Raw genomic sequence first — 26,300 nt, 5'->3', positions numbered from 1 at the left:
CGCGACACGCACACAGGGTTATATAGCCTGTCCTGTGTGTGTGCCGCCGGTGAGACCTCAAGCAGTAGTATGTAGTCGTAGTAGTCTAGCATGCATTACGAGAGGAGTATGAAGTAACCTGAACCTGAACGCAGGCGGCGGCGGTTTGTCTACCTGTCGCCGAAGAGAGCCTTGCCGCGGGCGCTGAGGCGCATAAAGCCCGCGCAGGCGTCGGCGTCGTCTGGCGAGCTGTGGGGGTCAGCGCTGGACGCGACTTGCGAACATGGTACGGTGGAGATGGAGGGCGCCGGGGGGGGTGGTGGTGTGTGGAATGTAGGACAGGAGGGCAGGATCTGGGAAGGAAAGGAGGACAACAGGGGTGGAAGAAGGAAGACACCAAGGAGCACGACGAGGTAGGACTAGAAGACAACGGCCCACACGTTCACATACGGCCACATGCCTGGATCGTGTAGCACTGCTATTGCAATACCATGTGCTTGTGCCATGATGTCGCCGATGGCTGGGGAGCACACCAAGGGGCCCTTCCTCCGCTCGGCAGTCGTCTAAAGCACGGTAGCGGTGTCCCGTCCGTCTCCTCGAGGCTTACTGGAAGGACATCTAGCCTCACCCAGCCCCACCTGGCTTCTTCCCATGCCCCAACACCCAACGCGCCAGCTCGTCCTGTCCAAACCCAACCCAACCCAATCCCAATCCCTCCACCTCGCCGACCTCGGCCTCCAAAGACCACCGGGCGTGACTCACCGCTTGGCCATTTCTCCACGGTACGTCACGTCCTCGAGCGGCTGCGTGGCCAGGGCGATGGCCGGGAGGAAGAGTACAAGTGCGCCCAGAGCCTCGAGCGAAATCTGAATGAAGCGCCCGGGGGGGGATAGTCAGCACAGGAGAACAACAACTAAGGCGGTTGAGTGACCATTCTACCCTCAACTGACCGATGTGGGGAGCGAGGTGGCGGTGCGGCCGAGGGCCTTGAGTGTGCTCAGGTCTGTGTCGTGTCAGTGTGGATTCCGAGATGCGCATGAGCGCGATAGCGTTTGTGGTGTGGGTGACGGCCTCGAGCAGCGCGGCGGCGGACACGGTCGCGTGGGACACCCGCTCCCAGCTGCAACGCTCCAGCTGTCCAGTGTGCCATGCCTGGTGTCCCTCGCCAGAGCAGAGCCAGCAACCAGCACTGCAGCGTCCGTTTGTCGCCCTTTGAAACAGTGACAGGACGCAGGTGGACTAGCTTTGACAGGTGCGGGTTGTCGAGAGAGACACGCCGCCGACATGGAAAGAGTGGGTTCATCCCTCCCGCCGAAACTCACGCTCATACGCCGAAAACGCGGCTGTGCAGGGCGTCAGCTCTCGGTTCATGGTCAAGGGGACGCTGTCTATGCGTACCATGCAACAGGAGGAGGGCGGACGCGACGACGAGGGCTCTTGCGATGGATGGCATGGTGTGGGTGGGTGGGTTGGTTGGTTGGTGGACACGAGATGATTTCAGGAGCCGAGGGTCGCGTCATGCTTTAGCCCCGGGTGACGCGGGCGGGACTTGGGGGCGACAACTGTGTGTGTCATGTGTTGTGCTGGTCCCAACGTCTCTTGATCTCTTGTGCAGCTTGGTTTGCGTCTTTTGACATTGTTTTACTGGATCTCTAGCTCTTGGAAGCTGAGATTACCTCTGCGAAAGCATGGCACTTGTTTCGTTGCTCCAGAGTACCACAGCTCTATGTGCTCGGTGTGTTACCTCGTCGAGATCTTGATCACGTGACCCATCTCCCCATGTCGCCTTTGTTGTTGCATCCTTCCTCACGCACCTGTGTCTGCCACCTCGACTCTTTCATCTCACCTCACCCACCGTCCTCGCCACCTTCACCGTGATCACCGCGATCGTCGCCACAATGCTTCATCCCGCATTCACCGGGCGCGTGCGTGCGACCTGGCACGTTGAGCAGCGCCTCGTGAGCATGGTGAGCAAGGTGAGTTCTCAACCCCCATCATCAAGCCACACCAACCGCAACCCGCCAATATGCGCACCACGCTCTGCCTCGCCTCCCGCACCCCTCTGCGCCGTCCGCTCAACACGGGCGTGGTGCGGCGCGGAGCTTCCCCGACCCTCAAAGGCGACACCTTTCAGCTAACGCACGAGCCCAACCCCCGTCGTCACCCGCCGACCACGCCGACGGTCCAGGTCGTCACCGCGCCAAAGGTGACCCCCGACACCATCTTTGCCGGCGACGCGCGTGCCGCGCCTATTGTTCTTGACATGAAGCAATGGGTGTGTAGTGGAGCTGAGAATGGGCTAACACCAGCAAACTCGCTTTTCCGCTGTCGAGGCTGCGCTCGCCGATCACCAGCGCCAAATCCACCGCGCCCTTGGCCGCCTCGACATGCTCCGCCCGCTTGACGTTGCCTCGCTTCTCTTGGAGCACTTGTGTCGTTGGCCGAAAGCGGCAACTGCGCCATCGCCCGTGGTGGGTCGCTGACAGGCTGGTACTATTCTTTGTTAACACGTCCTCGACGCAGATCCGTACCGCGCTCGAGACCGCGCTCAAGGACCTCAAGAGCGGCGAGCGATCGCAGCTGCCATCCTCGCCGCCTCTTGTGGCGAACCCGGCGGAGATCCTTGGCCTTGGCAAGAGCGAGCTCGTGCATGTGCTCGAGGCTGTCGCCCCGCGGGTTAGCCGCGACGCGGTTCAGGAGCGCAACACTGTTGCCCACCCTCGCCGCCGGCTGGACTGGCTTCTTGAGGACAACCTCGAGGCTCTTGAGCGTCTTCCAGCCCGCGACCGCGCCGACCACCTCCTCGTCCACCTCGCCATCACGCGCTGTGCCGAGCTGTCCGGCGAGGACGTCTCGGAGCATCGCGAGCGCGTGGAGGTGATGCGCATCAAGCTCGGCCTGTGAATTGACCAAGTGTGACTGCTTGTATATAGACTCGGCGTAACCGGCACGACCTCCGTACTGTATCTTCCCTTCTCTCGTCTGTATTTGGTTGTGTCCTTGTTGCAGATGTAACCGCCACCAGAACGGTCCGGTGCCACTCGGTGATGCTCCTTGGCCAAGGGCGGTGTCTCCCCGAACAGCGCTGGCGTTGGTGTCAGCATCCTATGCTCTTACGTCTGTCTCAGCATCCTCTGCTGTTACTGAACCAATCCACTTGTTCCATTGTGCATCTCTGGGCCATACATTGACTGCCCGACCATCACATCTACTCTTACGTAACGGTATTTTTGTTATTGTTGTTCATTTGTGTGGTGTTATTGAATAAAATCGTCAACGTCGATGTGGTGGACCCACATGCAACGTCGTGTGCTCGGAGCGGACCCGAGACAGAGGCGTGAGCAGACGCAAACTTGGCTTTCACATGCCCCCGTCCTAGCACTACCGAGCTACTGAGCTACTGAACAGTGGACGCCAACGAGCCCAGTTTCCCCGGCGCCCATGGCCCTCGGCCTCGTCAATCCCAACGGAAACAAGATAAGTATGGTACGGCGGGGCTTGTGCCGGATATACATGGCATTCTATTTCTCCAGTCATGCCAGTCACGGCCGCCGAGAAACAACATATAGGCGAAGTGTCCGAGCTCGCGCGCGCTGTTCTAGCGTGAAGAAGAAGGGCTGAAGAGCTGCATCGGCACACAGTACACCGTAGTAGTTAGTGCATCGGTACGGTATATGCATTTGCCTGGACGAGGCTCGGCGACCGTGGCAGGCAAAGGGCCCGCCCGCCCCTCGGGCGCCGGGTGGGGTGCGGCTCGGCCACCTCCCGTTGCTGACATGTTTTCCTCGCCGGTGACTGTGGCCACGAGAGCAGCGACGGAGGGGGGAGCGGGGTGTGTGTTTGTATGGTTTGCAGAGTGGTTGTTCGTGTCGCCCCATCAAACACAATCCCATCCATACTACCGTTCACGCCCTTGACAGCACCAGTCGCCAGCTCTCTTCTCGACGGTTGTCGCCCCCCCTCTCCCCCTCGTCCCCCTCTCCGCTGTGGCTTTTTTTCGGCTCACGGTCCGGATCCGTTATCGCCCCTCTCCCGTGCCCGCGCGCCGATTGTCCCCGACGGGCTGACACCTCTGCGTCTCGTCCTTTCATTGCTCAGCACGCTCAAGTAGTGCTCTCAACACGCGGGCAACGGCACACACCGTCTCTCCCTCTCTCTCCCAGCGGTCTCAGCACGGTTTCTTTCGTCTCCGTCATCCCTTGCATCGTTTTCTTTTTTTCTTTTTCCACTTGCTCGCGTCTAGCCCAAAGGCAGCGAGTCTCAACACACTCGCGCTCTTCTGCGAGCTCGAGCTCCACCGTTTCTTCTTCTTTTTCTTCTTCTCTCTCTCTTCCCTTCTCTTCCCCTGTATTTCGCACCACCACCCCATGGCGCCCAAGAAAGCGGACATGGACAGGGACGCCGACGACGACAGCAGTCGCGGTGGGTCTGCAGCGCCCGAAGGCGAGGATGGCAAAAAGTCTTCGTGAGTGGCAACTGTGCAACTGTGTGTGGATGTGTGGATGTGGCCCAACAACGACCATGCCATGCAGCAAAACAAGTGCATCACCCAAAATGTCTGTGGTGGACTTTGGACCACAGCGTCCGGCAAACGGGTGGCGGCGGCGGCAGTGACACACCCACCGGCTGGCCGGCTGGTCGCTCCACGCGCGCCGGCCGGGGCTCTCGTCCTTTGCCGTTTACACCAACAACACACTTTTCTTGCGTTTCCCTTTCCATCACAGCTACACATCCACATACCCACACTGTCCCCGCCCCCCGCCCCCCTCCCCCTCCCCCACAGACGCGCAATGTCGCCACCGTCCTCGCCGCAGTCTGCGTCGCCGCAACCAAACGAGCCGCTAACCGGCGCCAGCTCGACCCAGATCCGCAAGGCGCAAAACCGCATTGCCCAGCGCGAGTTCAGACTACGAAAGCAGGTACGTTGGACATACCAGAGTACCAGAGTCCCCCCGCCAGCCCCGTGCCAGTGCCAGTGCCAGTGCACTGGACGAGGCCGTAGCCGAGGCGACGTGCTTCGTTGCTTTTTCAGCAACAACAAAAAGTACCAGTGCCCTGTGCACGCCGGTACCCATCTCCGTCGTCGTCGGCCTCCTCCTCTTCCTCCTCCTCCTCCTCCTCCTCCTCCTCATCCCCGCCCTCCTATACATGTGGAACCAGCGCTGACATGACAGCAATACGTGAGTCTACATGTTCCACTGCACCTTACGGCCGAGACGGTGGACGCGCTAGGCCGACGCGTCATGTCAGCCCGGCGCCGGCGCTTGCCGATGTAGGCGAGCGCACGTACATCAGTCTCCATCACCACCTCTTGACGCCGATCCCCGGACCCAGCATCGTGCAACGCATATATCCCTCGGCCGCCGATGATGTTTGGTGCGCCGTCGATTGTCGTTGCAGACAGGAGTGGTGGGTCCTGCGCGCGATCCAGAGTACCAGAGTCCCAATCCAGCACCATCGTGCGCGATTTCTTGCCTGCCCGTCGCGGACGGCAATATCCGCTGGCCGCTGGGCTTGACTGGAAGGGACAGGCAGAGGACCATTGGGGTCAACGCACACTGGGGAAAGTCTACAGGCTGGCCAGTGGACCGAGGCTGCGACATGACGTGTAGCTCGGCCCATCTCTGACCGTTCTCACGCCGTTTTTTCTACTACTGAGAACCCCCCAGCTAACAAGTCCAGATCCGTGACCTTGAAGCGCGCGTCGAGATCCTCTCGGGCGACAAGGAGGAGCGTATCGAGCTCATGCTCCTCCTGGTCCGCAACCTCCTCAAGGAAAACAAGGACCTGCGCGCCATGGTCAAGTCGATGGCGTCGTTTCTCGGCGAGGGTGAGCTAGATGTCACTCCTCTGTTAAGCTCGTGCTGACTAGAATCCAGGTCTTGGGTCCTGTCTCCCGCGCCTGGGCTTGAATTCGGCGCAGCTCGACGCCATGCTCAACCGCTCGGACACGGACACGGCCTACGAGGCGTTCATCTCGCTCAAGGCCACCAAGGAGCTCGAAAAGACCAACCCGGGCATCGACCTGCCTGGTGAGCTCCGGCCACGCCACGACTCGGGATCCAACCCGGGATCGAGTGCTGGTGCAGGCTCGCAGATTGGTGTCCCCAAGCGCAAGCGTGACCACGACAGTCCCCCGCCCATAGCCGACCTCGAGGATAAGCGCCCACGCGCTGGGTCGCCGCAAACCTCACTCGAACAGGTCGGCGACTTTGGCACTTGGGACTTTTTATTCCCCGACCCAGAGCTCTCAGCCGTCGCTGGACCAGGACCATCGTCAGTGGGGCTGGAAGGCGGCATGTTTGGTGCTCCTCGTCCAGACTTGCAGTTGGCGCAGCAGATGAACGCCAACTCTGCCAGCTCTAGGCAGAATGGCACGCCAGCCACGAATTCCGGAAACGACGGCGAGGCGGCGACACCCGACGCCGACCGCCAACGCAGCCTCCGCCAGGCCGTTGCGCACATGACGAACCGCCCGTCCGCAGGTCCCCGCTCCCCACTCATTATCACGGCTGCCAACAACATGACGCCCCGCGAGGTGGAGGACCGCAAGCGGATGCAGGAGGAGTTGCGGCAGAGCATTGAGGTGTCGCAGGGTGAAGAGGCGGCCGAGCGCAAGACCGAGGCGCTCCAGCTGATCACCTACCACATGAACAAGTGAGTTGGCGACAACCGTCGGGACGGTCAACTGACAACAAGCTTCCGCATCAACCACGAGTACAACCTCCCACCATCCCTCCGCCCCACACCCGTGCAGCGCACTCTGCCTCACGAGCACGCCATCGACGGTATACTGTTCCCCAACATCCGCGACCGCATGATCCTCCTCCGTGGCAAGTACGATTTGGTCGAAGCGTTCCACGCGTACATTACCGAGGTGAGCTGGTGCCACTCTTCGCACGTCCTCTTAGCTCACACGTTTCAGTTTACGCTTCACGGCGACGATGCGCTCGACCACCGTAACTGGGAAGCGTCGGACAAGTTCCTCAAGGACTTTGCGATCCTCGTCGACGACGAGGTGTACAGCGTCACGAACAAGTGGCGTGCCACGCGCGGCCTGCCTCCCCTCGTCCGTGGTCCCGACTCGGGACACAACCTTGGCAACGGCCTGGGCACGGGCGCGGGTCTCGCTACCGAGTTTTCCAGAGCATTAGACCCAGTGTCTGAGGGACTGGGTTTGCCTTGACAGCTGATAGCTGATGGCTTGGCGGGCGTGGTACAATAATGTGGCCGAGAAGGGTCCAGCCAGCGCCTGCCGCCTGCCGCCGCCACCCACTTTTTTACTTTACACACTGCAGCTCTCGGTCCCTTGCTCCTTATGCCATGTACTATTGAAGGCTTCGGAATGCGGCTCCTAGCTAGACATTCTACAATGTATACCTAGTCTCCTGTGCATAAAGGGTCACAACAAAGGCCACAAGGCGTTGTTTGTTTGTCCTGCAATTTATTCTGCCATTTTTGTTGTCTCGGTCGTCGGGGCGCATCGTCGGTTCCTCGTGTTCAACTTGGGGGGGGGGGTTCAAAGGATCAAAGGTCTCATATTGCGCGTTAGCTTAGCATTCTATAACACTCGTACAACACACAAGCCGTGGCTGTTTTGGGACACATTACGTTGTGATCAAAATCGACCCACGTCCATGGCTCTGGACGCCGTTCCTTGTCCTGGTTGCTAGATTTGGGTCGTTCCCGTGCTCAGCACGGGTCGCTTCCATCACTTGTGTGTCCTCTGATCCTCTGATCCTCTGATCGAGTTGCAAGCGAAACGGTAGCGGGAACTGTGGCCTCCCGCTGCGCCGCTGCCTTCTTCGCTGGCAACTCGGATGTCATGCATGTCATGGCTGCTGCGCTGCGGCGAGGAGGAGTCCTCTGGGACTCGGTCGACGTCGCTCAATGTGTCTCTCCCTCCCTTGTCCTATCCCTACGAGCCCTATATGCCTACCCCGCTCTCCCTTTCGTTCTCCCTCCCGTTCTCCCGGCTGTGTCCCGCCCAGTTCATATCCGAACACGAAGGAACAAGGTTAGCACCCAAAGAGCCGTCTACTCGGGCCCTTTGCAGCCAAGGGGCGAATAAGGGCCCAGGTTGAGAGCGTACGCCGGAATCTCAACGCCTAAAAAGAGACCAATGCAATGGCCCAGAGCGCCCAGAGCACTTCGGCAGCACTTTTGCCCTCAGAGTCGATGCGGAAGAGGCGGATTCCATTGCGCGGACAAACTCTGCATGCAAGGGTCGACAGGCGGGGCAGGCTGCGGGGGGACACATGGTGCGCACTCTTGACATGCTGGAGAGAGCAGCATGGGGGGGGCAGATGAGGAGAGCCATGTTGTAGACTCCCTTTAGAAAAGCTGTTGCATGCCACCTTGCCCCCCTTGTCAGGAGCGCGTCGTCGTACGCATGTACGCCACGGGGCCGGGAGATCGTTGGGACGTTGGGGCCGCATGGCCTCGCCCCTGTGGCCTGTGGGTCATCCAACAGTCCGTACAGTGGATGGCAGAGACCATACCGTCTCTCGTCTGAACAACCTCTCCCACCCCCTTTCCTCGTGCTATCTCTGTTAATTCTGTCGACACGTTCGCCACGCGCCGGCCTTCACTAGCTTGCATCTATTTCATCTGGGATCTTTGTCAACAAGATCTAGAGATCCAGAGATCTCCCCCACTGGAAGGCAACAAACCGCGCCCCAACACAACCCGGCTATTAGTACACCCTTCTTTCATCGTCTGGCCGCCCTTTTCCTCCCCAACTATAACATCTTTCCTTCACCTCCTTCTACACAGGCCACCCCGACTGCGACTGGTCCCGTAAGCTAGCTAGCTGCCTTGACAGACTCGTCCTTCCTCGCCTACACACCTACATCACCCCCTCACCCGCTTTCAACAATGCGTACCCCGCTCCTCGCCGCCGCCGCCTTCACCTTCACCTTGGCAGCGGCAGCCTCTGCTTCTCCTTTGCCCAGTGCTGCCGGCAGCGACATTCCCCACCCCGAGTCCGTGTCCCAGCTCTCGGGGCACGAGGTCCGCGATATTGGCCGTCTTGCGCAGACCATCAAGTGAGTGTCACACTCCGGGATCACCGGACGTTCGCTGCGTGCTGCGAGCTGACCTGCTACCAGCTTTGCCTCGTGCCCCGAGCAGCCCTTGCCACAGACCTTGTTCGGCCAGAAACCCTCGGTCCTCATCTCCTCGGCAGACGAGGACCAGCCGTATGATCTCGAAGACGCGCCCGACCTGAACTGTGAGTCCGCTGTGTCGAAATGCCATTCGTAGCTGACAACGTAGGGTACGTTTCGCGCTCGGGCAGCACCCTCCGGCTCGCCATCTCGTCTCTGCCCACTGTCGAAGAGTTTGTCGAGATCCTCGCCGAGCCCAGGCTCGTTCCTCCTCCAGCATGGTTCTTCCCTTCCCTCGTCGACCGTCAAGGGCCCCTGCCGCTCGTTCACGGCTCCCTCATCCCCGCCCTCGAGTCGCACGGCTTGGCAGCCACCGTCGCCGTGCTCGACACACTCAACACTCTCGAGGCGTTGCCTTTGGGCTTCGCTCGCCGCATGCTGCACGTCTTCCGTCGCGGGCCCACCCCTATTACCAAGATCGAGATCACCGGCCACGGCCTGGGCGCCGCGACCGCCCTGTTGGTCGCACTGGCGATCAAGCTCGAGACAGCAAACGGCAAGAACCCCGCTCCGGCCGTCGAGGCTACGCTCTTTGGCCTCCCGCGCGTCGGTGACGAGGCGTTCGCCACATGGGTCGACTCGCTCACCGAGGACGGGCACCTCACCATTCGTCGCGTGACAAACGGCGCCGACGCCGTCCCCCACCTGCCTGGCCGCCACTTGAACTTTGTCCACCCCGCCTCGGCGTCCGAGATCTGGCTTACCGACGACGGGTTGGTGAGGTGTACCGCCGCGTCGGGGAGCATGGAGAGCGAGCGCTGCGCCGCATCCATCGCCCTCTCCAGCACTGGTCTCGGAGCCCACTCTGGCCCATACGTCGGCGTCAGCCTCGGAGTGTGCCCTCTGTGAGATTTCCTCTCACAAAGAAGTACCTCTCCTCTTTCTTCTCTTCACAAGCCGACCCCCACAAGCATTTCCGGGCACACTTGCACCATCGCTGCCCCAGAGGCATGTTGTATAATTCATGTACCACACTGTAGACATCGCATATATGCACAGGACTCTCGTTCTGCCGTCCGAGAGACGTCGTTTGATTAGAAACACGTCCATTTGAAACACTTATTACAAAAAGATGCTCCCGCTTGTCTGCCCCGCGTTCTGTGCCTTTTCCTCCACTTCTTCAATATTTTGGCCACCAACAAACGTCCAAGTGAGGATCCATTCTTCCCTCAACACCCACAACACCACCGCACGCAACATGAAGCGCCCAGCACCCCGCGCACCCGGGTTCGGAAGTGCATGGACAGCGCTTGAACCCGCGCTCACGCCATGGATCGCCGATGTCATTGCTGGCCAGGGCTTTGAGCGCATGACGCCCGTCCAGGCCGGTACGATTCCTCGCGCTGTCAAGCACCAGGACTGCGTTGTCGAGGTGAGTGGACAAGGCAGCTGTGGTTTCTCCAGCATTTAGCTGCCATAGTACTTTACCCTGGTATGGGGAGCCCCTTTTGCTAATCCCCAGGCGGTCACCGGCTCCGGCAAGACGCTCGCGTTCGTCGTCCCCGTCCTCGAGCGCATGGTGCGCAATGAGCACAAGTACAGGAAGGGCGAGGTCGCTGCCATTGTCATTGCTCCCACACGGTAAGCTGAGACATGATTAATTTTAGCTGACAGCACAGAGAGCTCGCATCGCAGATCCACCAGGTCTTCAACATGTTCCTCGCCACCATCCAGCCGCCTCCTCCCGAGCCCGTCGAGGGCGAGGAGACACCGCTCCCAGTGCCGGGCGAGTATCCTCTCGCGACCTTGATCACGTCCGGCACCACAACCCCATACGACACGTTCTTTCAGCTCCAGTCCAACATTCTCGTCGGCACGCCCGGCCGCCTGGCGTCGTTCCTCCTCGGCCCGCGCGGCATGAACGCCGTCCGCGTCGGTAACCTCGACGTGCTGGTGCTCGACGAGGCGGACCGTCTCCTCTCAGCCCCAGACCACAGGCGCGATGTGGAGCGCATCATGCGTCACTTGCCCAAGCAGCGCCGCACGCACCTTTTCAGCGCGACCATGACGGACGCGGTCGAGGAGATGGTGGGTCTGGGTCTGCGCAACCCCGTCCGCATTGTGGTCAACCTCAAGGACAAGCGCGTCGCCGGCGAGACGCAGGAGCGCCGTGTGCCCATGGGTCTCCAGAACACGTATACCGTGTGCAACGCCGGCGACAAGACTCTGCAGCTCGTTCGTGTGCTCGACCGCGAAGCCGCTCAGCACGAGGCGTCCAAGATGATCGTCTACTTTTCGACCTGTGCTGCTGTCGACTACTTTTACAGGGTAAGCTAGATACCCATTGAGCTTAGCTGACAAACACAGGTCCTTTCTCGCCTTCCAGAGCTCGCTCGTTTCTCCCTCACCTCGTTTCACGGCGACCTTCCCCCGCGAGTGCGCGAGTCGTCGCTCGCGGCCTTCAACTCGCATGCCTCGTCGCACCTCACCCCAGCCGTGCTCCTCTGTACCGACGTGGCGTCGCGCGGTGTCGACTTTCCCGACATTGACGTTGTGGTGCAGTACGACGCACCTACGGACCCCAAGACGTTCTCGCACCGTGTCGGCCGTACAGCCCGCGCCGGACGTGCCGGACGCGCCATTCTGCTCCTCTCCAGCGGCCGCGAGGAGGAGTATGTCAACTTCCTCTCGGTGCGCAAGATTCCGCTCGCTCGGACGGGCTACCTGTCGTCCACGCTCGAGGAAGTCGAGGCCGCTCCCGCCCCCGTGGACCCGGAATCGACCGCCCTCATGAACCGCATCCGCGAGATTGTGCTCACTGACCGCGACCTGTCCGACCGCGCCGCCAAGGGCATGGTGTCGTCGGTCCGCGCGTACACCAAGCACGAGGCAAGCTTCATCTTCCGCCCCACCGAGATCGACTTTGCCGCCCTCGGCACGGCGTTTGGCGTCCTCCGCCTGCCTGCCATGCCCGAGATTCGCGACTGGCGCAAGCGGTGCGAAAAGGCCAAGAAGCGTATCGAGGAGCGCAAGAACAAGATTGTCGAGGACAAGCCCGACGACGCCAAGGCCGCAGAGGCGACGGCCACGGCGACCGCGACAGAGGGTACGCCCACCGAGGCCAAGGAGGAGGAAGAGTACGTCCCTCCCGTGGAGTGGGCCGACGCCGAGGTCGACTGGGACACGTTTGCGTACGCGACCAAGGCCCGCGAGACGGCGCGTCTCGTCGCCCTGGAGGAGAAAAAGGCCAAGGTTGCTGCGTCGGGCCCGCGCGACGACAGTGTCGAGAAGAAGAAGCGCAAGATCCAGGCCGAGGTCAAGGAGGCGTGGAGTAACCAAAAGGACCGCAAGGCGCGCCGCGACGAGCGCCACGATAAAAAGGACACGCGCAAGCGCGTCGAGTGGGAGAAGAAGCTCGCCGCAGGCGAGGACGCGCCCGAGCCCGAGAAGCGCGTGTCCAAGAAGAAGAAGGTGGTCGATTCCGACGACGAGCTCATGGCCGACGACTACCGCTCCCTCAAAAAGGAGGTGCACCGCGAGCGGGCGGACAAGAAGGCTTCGCGGGCCGGCGCCGTCAAAGAGTCGGCGGGCATGTTTGACGACCTCGACTGAGACGGCATCCTTTTCTTTTTTATCCATAGACACACATAACCGGGCATTGTTTGTACAGTAAACCACATGATGCATTATCTAGCGTTATATCTCCTCTACTATGCCCAGGGGTTCTCGTCGTCGGGCTGCGACCAGCGCGCATAAGAAGGGACACGGAAGGACGAGGGGGCAAACCCGCCACGGGCAGGTGACGTGCCACGCGGCGCGGCCACGGGTGACGGTGGCGAGTAGACTGCTGCTGGCGGCGGCGCCGCCTCGACGAGTTGGTCCACCGCCGGCTCGAGACGCTGTGGCGGTGTACCTCCCGTACGCGCCTTGACCCTTGCCTCCCTCGCCTCCTCCCTGCGATCGCTCTTCGTCCTCGGCCGCGTGGCCTCGACGACTTGCTCGTGGCTCACGAGGTCGACGGCGTCTGAGCGTTCCACGACGGACGCCGGTGATGCCTCCTCGGGGTCGGGTGTGTCCTCGAGCACGAACGCGCGGGCAGCAACAGGCGGCCGCGGGGCGGACATGCGGTTGCGCGTCCATGTCAACTGCGTCGCCTCGCCGTCGACGGTCGTGCGCCACGCGCCCGGGTTCTCGTTTTCGCCGTCAAACGGCGCGTCGTCGACGTCGGCAGCGACCAGCGGGCGTTCCACAGACGTGACGCGGTCCGCCCACGCGCCGTACACGCCCATACGGGCCTTGCCCTTTACGTTGCCGTTGCCGTTCTCCTTGCCCTTGCCGAGACCGGCTCGCTGGTTCTTGGCGCTCCGCCGCTCGCCACGGCGCGCAGGCGCCGCGCTGTTGTCGTCCCCGATGCTCTGGCGCGTGATCCGTCCGGCGAGGATACCGTCCTCTTCCTCCCGCCTGCGTCTCTGCTCCTGTTCCCTGCTCACGTCCACGTTTGGGAAGCCAGAGTACCCGATCCGTCGGGCACGGGCGTACATGGCGTCCTCGCCTTCGGACATTGACGAAAAGTCGACACTGGTGGCACCGTCAGAGTCCGAGTCGCTCGAGTCGTACGCCATAGGGGACGTGTTACCGGCGATATAGCCACCGTTGTAGCCGTGGTTGTTGTGGTGTGGCAGCAGCGGACCGCGCTCAGACGACTGTCGCGGTTCGTCGCCCGGTACGGGGATCCAGTACTTTGTCTTGCCGCCCTTGGCGTACCTCATTCCAGCACGGATACGCTTGCGCCGTCCTTCTTCGTGATGCAGCTCGCCGTCGGCCGCCTCGTATGCCTTGTACGACACACCGCGTGCGCGGAAGGTATACTTGATGTCCTCCCAGACGTCCTTGAGACCAAACGCGTCCCTAAACGCATAGTAGAATGGCAAACGCGCAGCGTACGTGATGGTCGGGTCGATGTAGTCGCTGGCCTGGAAAGCATACTGGTGTGCAATGGCGAAAAAGGGCATTTCGATGCAGATGAGCGAGTCAACGAGTGCGAGGGACATGTGCTCCGGGTCGGTGTATGGGCCAACTGAGCGTCAGCTTGATCAGAGACTTGAAAGCTTACCACTCGTGATGGCACCAATGGACACGAGAATGGAGATGGCCACGCTCTGCCAGAATGAGAAGAACAGAATGCCCTTGACACAGAGGAATTTCGCTGGGGTTCAGCTCAGATCCACCTAGGTAGGTACTCACGGACCGGACGGAACGGCTTCAGGAAGGGGTTGACAGCGACCCAGAACATGCCCAGGCAGCTGCGGGGTTAGAGACAGACCCAAGAATCTCAACCCACTAGAGACTCAGGCAGATACTAATGTTGTACACTGCCGTGACCCAGGTGTATCCCGAGGTAACTGCAAAGTCGCCCTCGTGGTACGTTCCCGTCGCCTTGAGGATGGCGGTAGCGACGACCAGGAGCGGCTTGACCTGGACGTATTCTGATTGATGAGCTCTTCCGAAGACATCGTAACTCACGAAGCACGCCACGCTTCAGATTCAGCAGCGTCCACGGGTCACTCGGGTCCATGGGGCTAAGGATAATGTTGACGGGAAAAAGGTGCGGGATGAGCGGGCGACCACGCAAGCGCACCAGCATTTCACGCTCGTCGCCGAGATATGTGATGAGGAGCTGGAGAAACGCATAGATCACAAAGGCCTGGATGGTCAGTGAACCCGGTATGAATTCACAGGGAGCGACATGTCACACGCACCTCGTACAGGTCGCGCACGGCATCGATAAAGAATGCCGCGTTTAGCGAGTATAGCGCTATCAGTGACGAACATGCGTACAGCGGCACCCTGCTGTCAGCTAGTGTTACCAGAGCGCCCAAGCTTACATCACCATGATGCGCACAACACAGCGCTGGAGTGCTGGCATGCGATAGTTTTTCAGCTGGAGCACAATGGACATGATGCTCAGACCGGTCGCTGGCGTCAGCGTTGTGTTCTTTCAGATATACAACTCACCAACAAGCGTGCACGATCCGCACAGGCTCAGTAGCCAGTGGGGCAGGTGGTCGCCCGCACCCCCTCCTTCAGGCGAGCCCATCGTTGGAGGCGGGTTGGACCCACCGCCAGGAAAGGACGGGAGAGACATGGTGTCGACGTCGGTGAGAGCCGCTGTTGATATCCAGAGGAAGAGACAAAGTTGAGATATGGGTACGGCCCGCGGTTCCCGAGTGTGGTGTTGGACGCTACCTTCCGTCGATCCCTTGTCGCCCCCAAGGAGAGCGTGATTGGAAGGGTTACGGAGGCGCAGCGCAGCGGTGAGGGTGTGCGCAGACGAATGCGGTGAACACGAGAAGAAGAAGAGCAAGTGTTGAGGGCTGTTGGGTTTGGGTGGCGGGGGGGAGGCACATGCGGCCGCCCGCGCGCCTGGCCGCCGACAAGTGGTGACGACTGCGGGGCGCCAGACGCTGGGTAGATGGGACGCGGAACCATGGACATTTCGGCACGACACGTCCTCGACAGCTTGTCCATCCATCGTCCACTCCACTTCAGCAACCATCACTACACACACGCTCCAGCGCCATGGCCGAGCACGTCGAGTACGTCGCCAAGCACTTTAGCCTCACACACATTGTGTACGGGGCCGACGACCCGCTTGGCATTCCCCTCGCCTTACTCTCCCTCTCTCCCATCTTCCTGTTTGTCGCCTACTTTGCTCTGGTGGTCTTTGGCCGCCGCCTCTCGCTCCTCCTTCTCGCCGGAGGCTCAGTGTTCAACGAAGCCTTTTCACTGGCATTGAAGCGCCTGCTCCGCGAACCACGGCCGTTCCCGGACCGCCCCCATGTAGGCGACGGGTACGGCATGCCCTCGAGCCACGCGCAGGCTGGCGCCTTCCTGTTCGCCTGGGGTGTGGGCTACGCTCTCTCTCTTGACAAGAGGTATCCTGCCGCGGCGGTGAGCGACGGTATCAAGATGGTCCGTCGTGTGCGTACAGGCGTGTACCTCTTTGGCCTCTTGGCTTGGTCCCTCTGCGTCGCGTACTCGAGGTAAGCCCCCCCCCTTAGTTGTTGACGTGTTCTGACTTTTTCAGGTTCGCCCTGCATTACCACTCTGTGCCCCAGATCGTGGCAGGCTACGCCGCTGGCATCATTGCTGGCGCCAGCTGGTACACTGCGACAGAGTACATCCCGCGCGTGTACCCCACCTCTATCCCGGGCCGTATTCGCTCCGGTATCGAATGCGTCTGGGTCGGTGTCGGCGGCATTGGCGGGTGGCAAGTGGGTGGCGCGGACGGCGGGTGGGGAGAAGGCCCACTGTTTGTCAACAGCGCCGCCACCAAGAAGAACCAATAGTGGTAGATAGATAAACTAGACATGCTACGCTGCATAGGGCGTGTTGAGCGCCGGTCGCTACAAAGGTGTTAAGAAGGAAAAGACAACAATAACTAAGGTTTGGTGAAGGACAAGAGATGGGTTCAGGCAGTGGCAATCTCAACGCGCGAAACGTCATCCAAGAGACCGGGTGGAAGAGTCGAGTCGTTGGGAGTTGAATCGTTGGTGAGCTGCGAGTCGTCGTGGCTAGCCTCGTCGTTTACAGTAGGCGCGTCCTCCTCGCCCTCGTGCACGGGCACGTCGTCATCGATACGGAGCTTGAGGGTTGCAGCTGGCGACTTGTCGGGTGAGTACGACGAGTCACGCTCATCGATAATACTGAGCTCCCGCTGGGCACGGCCTCCAGCGTTGTCATCGTCACCGTCGTCTCCCCATACTCCTCTCTCGCCCATCGCATCAACGACCGATGTCTCGGCCTGCGACGGTGCCGCGAGGGCCGTGAAGCCGAGTTTGGAAGGGGACGCTGTTCGCGGTGTGGATCCGTTGGAGCCAGACTGCGAAATGCGGGTCAGGTTGGGAGTCGGGGAAGTCGGCATCGAGTCGAGGTGGAGTGGCGAAAGAACAGAAAAGATCTGGCCCTCCTCCTTGGGAGGTCCGTACGAGTCGAAAGGGTCTGGGATCGACATGACAAGGGGCTCGAGCACGGGATCAGAGGCTTTGCCTGCAATCTTCTCGTAGAAATCGAGCTGAGAGCGAATAACAAACGCGACTTTGGACAAGACCGTGTCCCAGGTCTCCTCCTCGGCGTCGAGCACCTCCTCGTGGTAACCGAGCTTGATAGCATCGAGCTCGTCCACCTGCCTCTGCAGCTCGGCGAGAGCGTCGCGGAACTGTTGAAGGTCACGTTTACGCCGCCGACCGATCTTCATGTTGTCCGACTCGGTCCTGCGAATCTTGTCGCTCTGCGCGTGCAATGCCTTTTCGTACGACGCCAGCCGGTCGGCCGTCAGAAGCTTGTAGTTGTCAAGAGCCTCGAGGAGCGGAATCTCAAACTGGCGATACACCGTGTCGGCAAGCAACTGCTCGTGGTTGGAGATGAGGTACTGCAGACCCGCACCGCCCGCCAGAGCTGCGTTTGCCCCCCGGCATCCCTTGATGCTACGCAGAGTCAGCACACAGACACACACACAACATTCTCGGGTCCTCGCCACCAAGACTCACCGCGAGCACGCCTCCATGGCCGACGCAAACGCCGCAGTTGCGCTCGACATTGCCAATAGGGCGTTACGGTACGCCTTGGCCGCAGCCATGAGCTGGTCATCGTCAGCCTCAAAATAAAAATCATGTGGGGGGGGCGGCGTACATCCTCAAAGCATGCTATACTCGCACGCAGGTCCTTTCGAGATATGAGCGTGTGCGCTTCGGTCAAGTTGACCTTGGACCCCGTCGTGGTCGTTGAGAACTACGGCTGTCAGTGCTGCTCACACTATCTTCAGTCGGTGTCTGCCTGAGAGGGCCGGTCTGGGCGGCGGGGCGTCACGTCTGCTTGGCGGCGTGTGGGTTCCAGCCTGGCGGCGTGGGTCCGCCGGTGTCGTGCTTTTGGTTTGTGCGACTGGGTGGCCACGTGTGTTTGCACTGGGCAGTACTCACGGTTGGACTGGGTGGGCGTGCCCAGGGGAGCGATGCTGTAGACTGCATCGAGTCGTGGCGTGTTCTGTGCAAGTCTGTAGGCATGGAGAGGGTGAAGGAGGATGGAATGAGACGAGTGGAGACGGAAGATGGGAGTGTGGATGTTGATTCCTGCGAGATTGGCGCTCGCCTCCCTCCGTCGGGCGTTGACGTCGTTGGCCTTTCCCTGGCAGCAGCCGGGGCAGGACCGCACGATGAAACGCAGTGGCCAAAATGTGTTACGTAACTTAGGAGCTGTTAAGTCGTGTCATTAGCCCAACTGCCCTGGTGCGATACTTTTGATAAGCACTTTTCGCTCGCACCCGCAGCGCCGGTCCGCGACGTATAAATACCTGGCCGCCCGCAACTGTTTGCACCTTGAACAAAAATCCACGGGTGAGTTGCGACAACTTGGTCAAACAAACCAGAGAACACCAGCTGACAAGTCTTCTCAGAAACATAAAAGTTCTATTCCAGCCTGTTCAGTGGCAGGTCTAGCGTTCCCGTTTCCAAGACCGACGTGTCAAGCCCGGTGATACCCAAACTGTGTGCGCTTCTATTATCACCCGCCGAGTAGCTTCGAGGCGCCCGCACCGACCCTCTTCGGGGGCAAGGAGCTGTGGCGCGACGACAAGCTGCAGAGCGTTGGTGGGGAGTGACGGCGGACCGACATTTGTACCTCTATGAAAGACTCTTTTTTTGCTGTTTGATTTTTTTTCGGTGCGATGCGTGAAGGACCACTGGCGATGTACGATTTCGTGGTCACGTTTCCGAGTGCGAAGTTCGGGCAGGAGTAGCACTGAAGAGACATGTGCGCTGTCATTTGGCCAGGGGTCTACGTCTAGGCTCCTGGTCCTCACTCTGGCCGAGCCAGACCAAGGGGGGAGACCTCTTCAGAGGCCCAGAGGCATACGCTGGCTGTAGATGAACAGTTGTCCAAGAGTCCACGGGATCAAATTTCACCGGACCGTACGTAACCCTCGAACTGACCTTCCAGGCAACTCTTACAGAGCCCACTGCACTGCCCTCGGAACACGTTAGACAGTCGTAGCATCGCAAGAAAGTATCTACAGAGCGATCTATTGTCCAGAGTCTGGACGGGATGGACCAGATATGATCCCGAGGCGTCCAGCCGCTAGCCGGGGGCACTGTGTGGCACGTGGCGGTAGATTCAACACCACTTTGCCGACATGTGTCCAACAGCTCTACGTGCGTCCAACACATTTGCATGTGGCCATGCAAGCGTGTGCGTCTAGTAGATTCCAGGGATGAAGCGCCACTTGACGATCTTGCAGTACTCAACCCAGTCATCGCCGTACTTGCGGGCACACTTCTCAAAGTCGCGGCCACAACGATGGGTGAGGACTGCGAAGAAGAACACCGAGTAGAACATGGTGATGGGGGTGTTAAATCCAGCGGTCGCGCTCCAGGTGAAGGCCTGGATGAAGTCTGCAGTGTAATTCACCTATTACGTTGTTAGCATGCAGAAGACGTGGGGGAAAAGGAACAAGAACCAGAGAAATGTGGAAGAAGGTGGGTGCGGAGGACTTACCTTGCGGGCGTACTGCCACCAGCCGTCGATAAGAAGCTTGTTGCCGTGCTTGGTCTGAATGAACTTGGGGTTCGTGACCGCGGCCCAGGGGAGCTGGGGGAAGGCCTTGCGGGGCTTGTACTCGCCCTGCTGCTGCATCTTGAAGGCCGACTTCTGCGACATGGAGGTGTCGAAGATGTAGTACGAGGTGAGGAGGGTGACGAGCATGAGAACGTTGCCCCAAAGCGGGAACTCGTACGTAGCCGGGTCCGAGCGAGTCATGTAGATGGTGGGGTAGCAGTAGGTGAAGGGAACACCAGCCATGTTCCAGAAGATGAGCATCCATCCAAACTTCTCGTGGAACATGTCCCAGGTCTGGGGGATCATCTGCTCGCCCTTGGCGCAGGCGTTCATGTAGAGACCGGTAGCGAGGAGCATGTGGCACATGTTGTAGGTCACGTAGCCGAGAGTCTCGTACTGCTTCACGACACCGGAGAGCGAGATGAGGAAGAGGAGGACCCAGGGGACGCGGACCTCGGCGAACATCTTGAGGTCGACGGGGCCAAGACGGGGGTTGAGCGAGACGCCCATGAAGTGGTCGTAGACAGCGACACCAGACATGCGGAGGGGAGCACCGCCGTAGTGGCAGGTACGCGCAAGGATGTCGATGACGGCCGAAACAGTGACACCGCTGGCAATGGCGACAGTCATGATCGAGCCATAGTTCTCAATGATCCACGGGAGGCGGTAGATGCCAGTGTAGTGGAGAACACCGGCAAGGACAAGAGTAGCGTACCACGAGTAGAGGGCATTGCACTTGTACACGAGGGTCTTGTAGCCAAGCGAGGGAACGGGAAGACCGTTCTGGTAGACACCGGGCATGACCCAGGCGAAGAAGAGCTGGATGGCGCCGAGGCCGAGGTAGGTGCCCCAAGCGAAAGCAGTGGGGTAGGCACCGTCAAGGCAGTGGGCCCACATGCGCTGGAGGAAGGGGACAATGTCGTCGACCGACGTGGGGTGGACCATCGCACCGTCATAGTACCACAGGCAGATCCACAGGTAGTCTGGGTTGATGTCAGCCAAAACGGCACTTTTCATGGCGCGTAAACGTACACATCATGAGCGGGAAGCCGATCATCATGGCAGTGACACCGGCGGGGCCGCCAAACTCGTATGACTCGTGCGTGTCGAGCTTCTTGTCCATGGCCTGGCCATAGATGGTAGGCATGTTGACAGCGACGGTCGAGTCGGCATTGCCGTTGCCGTTGGTGCTGGCGCCGTTGGCAGCGGCGCCGTTGGCAGCACCGTTGGGCTTGCGCTCGCGGAGGTTGCTCGCTGACCCAGACATGGTTGATTGGTGAGACAGACAGGAGCAAGCTTGAGAAAGAAGCCAAATGTCAACAACTGAAAGCGAGCAGCGGACGCGTCGCCAGGCGGAGAAAACAGTTCCAAGTGGCCGCGTCCCCCACATCGTACCACTCCGGCACTCGATCGCGCCTGTAATTTGTTACGTAAACATGTTAAATGGCCGTGTTGACTCATGGGTCATGACTACCTTCACCACGTTTGCCCTGTCCTCGATGCATGCTTCGCCGCGGTGGGCGGCAAAGAGCACAGGGGGCGTTGCTTTACATGCGGGGCAAGACCGCCAAAGCCGCGGTGGACTTGCGGACCCGGGAACAGCACCCAGGGGCATCAGTTGTGACGCCACTTGTCCACATCTCGCAGCCACATCATCACTGCTGAACAAGGAAGACCACAGAGGACCCGAGCCTTTGACATCAAAAACGCACCTCATTGACATCTGGATATCTTGGTACTTGCTGTGGCACTTCGCGCGGAATATCTACAGCCCAGGCGGCAGACACCCATGTGTCACCTCGTTAACCTCGGCGAGAGCCCGGAAGAGGTGGTGAATGTGGTGACTGGCTTGGTCTTGGTACGTCATAGCAGGTTGAAGAGTGGGGTCGTCCTACGGATGAGTCGGTGGTGGGATGATGACGATGATGAAGTGGATGGAAAGTGTAAGTTGGAGAGAACGACTAGGTTGTTATCTGGCCATCCGAGCCGGTCCTGTATCTCCTGGGCCATGAGCACAGGCATCCCACTCCCCCGCAGTCGAAAGCGGTGTGACGAGCAAGAGGCTTTGGGCCTTGGCAAGTGCCTTGTGACATACCAAATGGTCAGTGGTGACACAGAGGACTGGTACATGGCGTGCCACATGCTGCCGTCCGAGATACGCGAGATATGAATACTCGGTAGCTTGACGGCTGCCCACTCTATCGATAAGGCAAACTTGCCAGACGATCGTCATGGACCGAGGCGATTGACACATTCAAAGTAACCGAATGATGCACTGCTGGTGGTTGGATGTAGTTGTCAGAAGATGCGATCTGACCTTCTTCCACTACCCCGATCGGCCGTTCGTCTTCGCCAGGTCAGCCAGAGGTCAGCCATACAGCAACCACGCAGAAATGTGCTGCTCGACTAAAACTATTTCGTGCATCTAACGCGCTAAATAACGACCATTCCTTTACTGCTCTTGTCAGCTTCAAAGTTCGCAAATGTACCTGACACGATTGTAGCTGTCACGACTCACGTTGTAGAACTTGCGGTTGGGGTTCTTGCCGAAGAGGTCCTCACGGAGCTCGGGCAGCATCTTCTCCTCGAGAATCTTGAGACGGGCAGAGAGGGTGTTGTCGACCTTGATGCGGCCGACCATGGCCGAGCCAATGACACCGCCAGCGCTGTCGTCGGCGAGGTCGGCGGCGAAGACAATGGTGCTCTCGCGGCCCGACATTTCCTTGTACTGCTTGAGCGCAGCGTCCGAGGCCGACTTGACCAGAGCCTCGTCCTTGGGGCGGTGAACAATGTTCACATCGGTGGAGAGGAGGAGAAGGAGGATCTGCAGGTGTGCGTTAGTGGACTGACGACACTGAAACGCCTAGGTGCTCGATGACAACGCCAACACCTACCTCGAGGATGAGGAGCTCCATGGCGGCGGGGTAGTCCTTGCCATCGGCGAGGGCGGTGACCTGCTTGTTGGCCTCCTCGAAGAGAGTCTGGAGGTTCTCGTCGCGCTTGCGGAGGACCTCGAGGCGCGACTGGTTGAGAGCAGTCGACTGGGCGCTGCGGGGTCAGCCATCATATCTGTGGGCTGCCGATTCAACCTACATCTTCCAGCCAACCTCAGCCTGCTTGCGCTTCTTCTCGTACTGAGCGTCTATTGCGAGCGACTCCTGGCGCACAATCTTGGCCTGTGGAGTGTCGAGTCAGCGTTGGGTATCGACGTTTAAGACGGTCCATGACAGGTTGGGGGCCATGTGCGATAGCGGTGACGTCGTGTCAAGCCCCCGATATTCACCATGCAACCGTCTCGTCCAAGTAACACATACCTTCTCGATAGCAAACTCCTCGTCGGCCTTGACCTGGATCTCACGGGCCTTCTCGCGAGCCTCCTGCGAGATGAACGCGACCTGGGCAAGTGTGAGCACTCCGAACGGGTGAGGGGCTGGCCAAGGGCGGGAGAGCCGGGGTGCTGACCCCCGCGGCAACGGGAAACGGGAATGCGCACCATCTTGTTCATCTCGGACTGGATCTCCGAGTCATCGAGGGCGCCGGTGCGGGACATGATGGGCAGTGTTGGGGGAGTGGTAGGTGAACGATGAGGAAACGGTGACGGATGGCGATGGACAGTGCTTGAGCGGTATCGCGACGGCGTCACAGCGTCACACCCCCGTTCAGGCAGCGGCGGCAGGGTCCAAGGTCCACTTGTGCCCCCCACTTAAGCACGCACCTGCCAGCCTCCCACCACACCCACCAACAGGCCAACAGCATCTGAGGCCACGAGCACCGCTGGCATTATAATGCATGTATAACATGTACAATGTCTCTATGACCCGTGCTGGAGTGCCCGGAGCTGCAGCTCCATATCCGCCATGGTCTCGTCCAGGATTCCCTTTTCCCAACGGCCCCACAGCCAGCCAGTGTACAAGAACGTGGCACCGGCCGCACCGAGCGCAAATGCCACGAGTGTAAAGATTGGCTGGATCCACGACTTGGGCTGCCATGCTGACCCCACCGCAAGGGCGACCATTCCGACAATGCACAGCACCATATATTGCTCGAACCGCAATGTCCTCTTGCCTGCGAGGTGGTAATAGTCGCGAATGGAAGCGAGAGAGTGACGGATTGCACTGGCCGTGGAGTCAGATGACGGCACGCGGTGAAGCTCGTACGCTGAGGTGGGGGAGGGTGGCCCAGAGGCACTCTCATCATCCAATGGAAGCAGACGAGCTTGGCTTGAAGGAGCCGACGCCGCCGATGTCTCGCCAGCGCCGCCTGTGCTCGCTGTGCTACCGCCTGACGCGGGCTCAAACTTGAATGTCGACGTGAGACCAAAGTGGTCCGAGTAGCTAAACGACTGGCCCGGGACAAGACCAGTAAGGACCACATCCGAGCTGGTACAGCGCACGCGATGTGTTGAACCACGGCCTTCACGGAAGAAGATGTAGTCCAGACGCTTGCCGCCCTGGGCCTGGATGATGGGTGGAATGTTCTTTCCGGCCGAGTACGTGTTGATAGACGAGTCGCAAGTCATGCCCAGCGAGGCAATGGCGTTCGAGGCTGAGATATTCATGGGAGGCGCATCATTGGCCTGCAGGTGCGTCTCGAGGTAGGAGTCGCGCAGCCCGCCGTACGTCCGCATGAGCGCAATGGGGACCGAGAACGGTTGCGAGTTGAAGTCGCCCATCTGAACCGTCAGTTTGCGTCTCAGTCCTTGTAGCATGACACTCACACAGAAGACGTAGCGGCCACAAGCAGCACCACGGCGAACCTCAGTGGCCAGCTGCCATGCTTGGGCCATACGGTGTGCTTGCCTCGTCTGAGGACCATCCTCGCCAGCAGCGTGCATGTGGGTATCCCAAATCTCAATCTCTCCCAGCTCGGGGTGAAGAACGACCGCCTTTGCTGCTGCCTTGTTCACAAAGAAGTCGCCAGCAATCACCTCAGAAGGCAGTCCTGACAGTGAATAGGGGAGAGCCTTGGTCTCGACAATGGGCAGTCGCGAGAAGACCGCCAGGCCCGAGCCCAGTGCTCCACTGCACAGTCAGCATTCCCCATTGTGCTTCCTCGTGTCAGGCCAGTGGACTCACGTGTGGAAGAACCTGGAGTACTGGTAGTTCCCTTGCACGTCCTGTCGCATGCTCTCAAATTCCTTGTGGATCCAGATCTCTTGCAAGCAGACAATGTCGTAGTCAGCCTGGGCGAGGTAAGCGGCTATGGCCGCCAGTCGCGCTGGCCTGTCTTTGGTGACAAAGGCAAGGCCCCTGGGCAGTTAGTGTTGTGCGCAGAGAGTTGAAATCCCTGCTTACCAGACATTGAAGGAGAGAATCTTGAGTTCTGTGCTCATTGTGGACGTTGGAGAAGAGCACAGCAGAGCTGGATGGAGGAGAATGTCACAACGATCACAACAAGGATGGGCCCGACCTGCGTCGATCCTATCCGGTCACGGAAGCAAATGACATCACTTGTGGCATCTTGTGCCGCGTTTGTGGCCACCGGCGGTAGCGAGAGACCAGAAGGTTGTTTTGCTTTTCGTGCAACCTGCCCCGCGTCTCTGATCTGAGGCATGACTTGTGTCTCGTGTGAGCGCAATTATAAGACTCTGATCCTCTGAAAAGGGTTGTTGGGTCAGTCCCGCCGCGCTCACACCGGTGTCGACCGGGTGGGGGGGCGGCGGCTGCAGGGCACACCACCCAGGGGCGAACAGCACTGTCAAGTCCAGTCATCGTGTGGCAGGGCATCAAGTGACATCGCAGCCTGGCTCGTCCATCCACCCACCATATATAAAGCCCACCGTTCACTCTCTGCATTCCACCAACCCATCTATCCCCTATCCACTACCATGGCCTTTACCATCCCCACCACCATGGCCACTCCCGCCTGGTCTGCCGCCGATGGTAAGCGATTCCTAGCTCTCGAGGCAGAATTCAATAAGACCTCGTGGCCGTTCACCGTTGCGGGTTCCATCCCCCTCGAGGACCTTGAGGGTCTTGGGCTCTACTACTCCAGGCCCCCTGTAGATAACCAAACTGATTGCGACCCCAATTGGTCCTTGAACGTGAACAGGATGCGTAAAAAGCTCCAACAGCATCCACACCGGTTGCCTGCCCGTGCCCGTATGCAGAACAGGAACATCGACTTCGTGGCAACCACCAAATTTGATGTTTTCAGTGGGCAGCGGGACTTGGGTTGGGGATTGGACGTGTTGGCAAACATCATCAACGACTCGCGTGCCTACATTGACCCAATCTGGGTCACTAAGCCTGTTCACTTCGACATGTCAAACAGGTACACGACAAATGGCAACGAGGTGAGAATCTGGCAGAAACGGCTTTGCTGACAGCAAGCCCCAGGCCGCATTCATCTATGTCTCCCTGGCGATTGCCCTTGAGGTTCCGGAGTGGAGCAAGCGTAATGCCGCCAAGATGGAGGACGGGGATGCGGAGGAGAAGGGGGAGACGGAGGAGATGGAGGAGAAGGTAGGAGGTGAAGAGAATCTGGAGAAGGAGGTGAAAGCAGATAACGAGGCTTAGCTGTCTCATCTATGGGCGTAAGAGTCTTCACTATTGTTCATTGATGAAAAAAAAAGGTCAATATTGTCCATAGTGTGTCACAGACTGT

General features: G+C 59.7%; 12 protein-coding genes across 12 annotated transcripts; 6 read left to right on the top strand and 6 right to left on the bottom strand.

Annotated features, from left to right (window-relative positions):
• Positions 1–149: 149 nt before the first annotated feature.
• On the bottom strand, positions 150–1,432 carry EHS24_005919 (uncharacterized protein; the record flags this gene model as incomplete). Its single annotated transcript, XM_028621395.1, has 5 exons — positions 150–228; positions 742–845; positions 930–982; positions 1,302–1,322; positions 1,378–1,432. 5 exons carry the CDS (start codon positions 1,430–1,432, stop codon positions 150–152), a joined length of 312 nt encoding a protein of 103 aa, XP_028477847.1.
• Positions 1,433–1,877: 445 nt separating this feature from the next.
• On the top strand, positions 1,878–2,883 carry EHS24_005918 (uncharacterized protein; the record flags this gene model as incomplete). Its single annotated transcript, XM_028621394.1, has 4 exons — positions 1,878–1,955; positions 2,126–2,254; positions 2,289–2,450; positions 2,503–2,883. The coding sequence occupies 4 exons, from the start codon at positions 1,878–1,880 to the stop codon at positions 2,881–2,883; spliced, it is 750 nt and encodes a 249-aa protein (XP_028477846.1).
• A 1,463-nt stretch (positions 2,884–4,346) lies between these two features.
• On the top strand, positions 4,347–7,165 carry EHS24_005917 (uncharacterized protein; the record flags this gene model as incomplete). Its single annotated transcript, XM_028621393.1, has 7 exons — positions 4,347–4,444; positions 4,835–4,898; positions 5,154–5,159; positions 5,662–5,809; positions 5,859–6,636; positions 6,679–6,856; positions 6,905–7,165. 7 exons carry the CDS (start codon positions 4,347–4,349, stop codon positions 7,163–7,165), a joined length of 1,533 nt encoding a protein of 510 aa, XP_028477845.1.
• Positions 7,166–8,856: 1,691 nt separating this feature from the next.
• On the top strand, positions 8,857–9,995 carry EHS24_005916 (uncharacterized protein; the record flags this gene model as incomplete). Its single annotated transcript, XM_028621392.1, has 3 exons — positions 8,857–9,026; positions 9,090–9,211; positions 9,256–9,995. 3 exons carry the CDS (start codon positions 8,857–8,859, stop codon positions 9,993–9,995), a joined length of 1,032 nt encoding a protein of 343 aa, XP_028477844.1.
• A 349-nt stretch (positions 9,996–10,344) lies between these two features.
• Positions 10,345–12,698, top strand: SPB4 (ATP-dependent rRNA helicase spb4; the record flags this gene model as incomplete). The annotated part of the gene is made up of 4 exons (XM_028621391.1): positions 10,345–10,518; positions 10,567–10,727; positions 10,766–11,414; positions 11,454–12,698. 4 exons carry the CDS (start codon positions 10,345–10,347, stop codon positions 12,696–12,698), a joined length of 2,229 nt encoding a protein of 742 aa, XP_028477843.1.
• A 98-nt stretch (positions 12,699–12,796) lies between these two features.
• Positions 12,797–14,137, bottom strand: EHS24_005914 (uncharacterized protein; the record flags this gene model as incomplete). Its single annotated transcript, XM_028621390.1, has 1 exon — positions 12,797–14,137. The coding sequence occupies one exon, from the start codon at positions 14,135–14,137 to the stop codon at positions 12,797–12,799; it is 1,341 nt and encodes a 446-aa protein (XP_028477842.1).
• Positions 14,138–15,665: 1,528 nt separating this feature from the next.
• EHS24_005913 (uncharacterized protein) lies at positions 15,666–16,435 on the top strand (the record flags this gene model as incomplete). The annotated part of the gene is made up of 2 exons (XM_028621389.1): positions 15,666–16,129; positions 16,174–16,435. The coding sequence occupies 2 exons, from the start codon at positions 15,666–15,668 to the stop codon at positions 16,433–16,435; spliced, it is 726 nt and encodes a 241-aa protein (XP_028477841.1).
• A 122-nt stretch (positions 16,436–16,557) lies between these two features.
• Positions 16,558–18,112, bottom strand: EHS24_005912 (uncharacterized protein; the record flags this gene model as incomplete). The annotated part of the gene is made up of 4 exons (XM_028621388.1): positions 16,558–17,572; positions 17,636–17,727; positions 17,778–17,876; positions 18,065–18,112. 4 exons carry the CDS (start codon positions 18,110–18,112, stop codon positions 16,558–16,560), a joined length of 1,254 nt encoding a protein of 417 aa, XP_028477840.1.
• A 1,222-nt stretch (positions 18,113–19,334) lies between these two features.
• Positions 19,335–20,961, bottom strand: ERG4 (C-24(28) sterol reductase; the record flags this gene model as incomplete). Its single annotated transcript, XM_028621387.1, has 3 exons — positions 19,335–19,547; positions 19,635–20,677; positions 20,727–20,961. The coding sequence occupies 3 exons, from the start codon at positions 20,959–20,961 to the stop codon at positions 19,335–19,337; spliced, it is 1,491 nt and encodes a 496-aa protein (XP_028477839.1).
• A 1,185-nt stretch (positions 20,962–22,146) lies between these two features.
• On the bottom strand, positions 22,147–23,244 carry VMA4 (V-ATPase V1 sector subunit E; the record flags this gene model as incomplete). Its single annotated transcript, XM_028621386.1, has 6 exons — positions 22,147–22,149; positions 22,213–22,518; positions 22,589–22,742; positions 22,788–22,870; positions 23,009–23,089; positions 23,188–23,244. 6 exons carry the CDS (start codon positions 23,242–23,244, stop codon positions 22,147–22,149), a joined length of 684 nt encoding a protein of 227 aa, XP_028477838.1.
• A 261-nt stretch (positions 23,245–23,505) lies between these two features.
• Positions 23,506–25,026, bottom strand: ISC1 (phospholipase C type enzyme; the record flags this gene model as incomplete). The annotated part of the gene is made up of 4 exons (XM_028621385.1): positions 23,506–24,366; positions 24,412–24,715; positions 24,770–24,943; positions 24,989–25,026. The coding sequence occupies 4 exons, from the start codon at positions 25,024–25,026 to the stop codon at positions 23,506–23,508; spliced, it is 1,377 nt and encodes a 458-aa protein (XP_028477837.1).
• Positions 25,027–25,521: 495 nt separating this feature from the next.
• On the top strand, positions 25,522–26,212 carry EHS24_005908 (uncharacterized protein; the record flags this gene model as incomplete). The annotated part of the gene is made up of 3 exons (XM_028621384.1): positions 25,522–25,989; positions 26,033–26,158; positions 26,207–26,212. 3 exons carry the CDS (start codon positions 25,522–25,524, stop codon positions 26,210–26,212), a joined length of 600 nt encoding a protein of 199 aa, XP_028477836.1.
• Positions 26,213–26,300: the final 88 nt, after the last annotated feature.

Source organism: Apiotrichum porosum (assembly GCF_003942205.1).
Source record: "Apiotrichum porosum strain DSM 27194 chromosome Unknown scaffold_3, whole genome shotgun sequence".
In the NCBI taxonomy this organism is placed as follows: Eukaryota; Fungi; Basidiomycota; class Tremellomycetes; order Trichosporonales; family Trichosporonaceae; genus Apiotrichum; species Apiotrichum porosum.
This window is presented reverse-complemented; position numbering and strand designations above follow the sequence as displayed.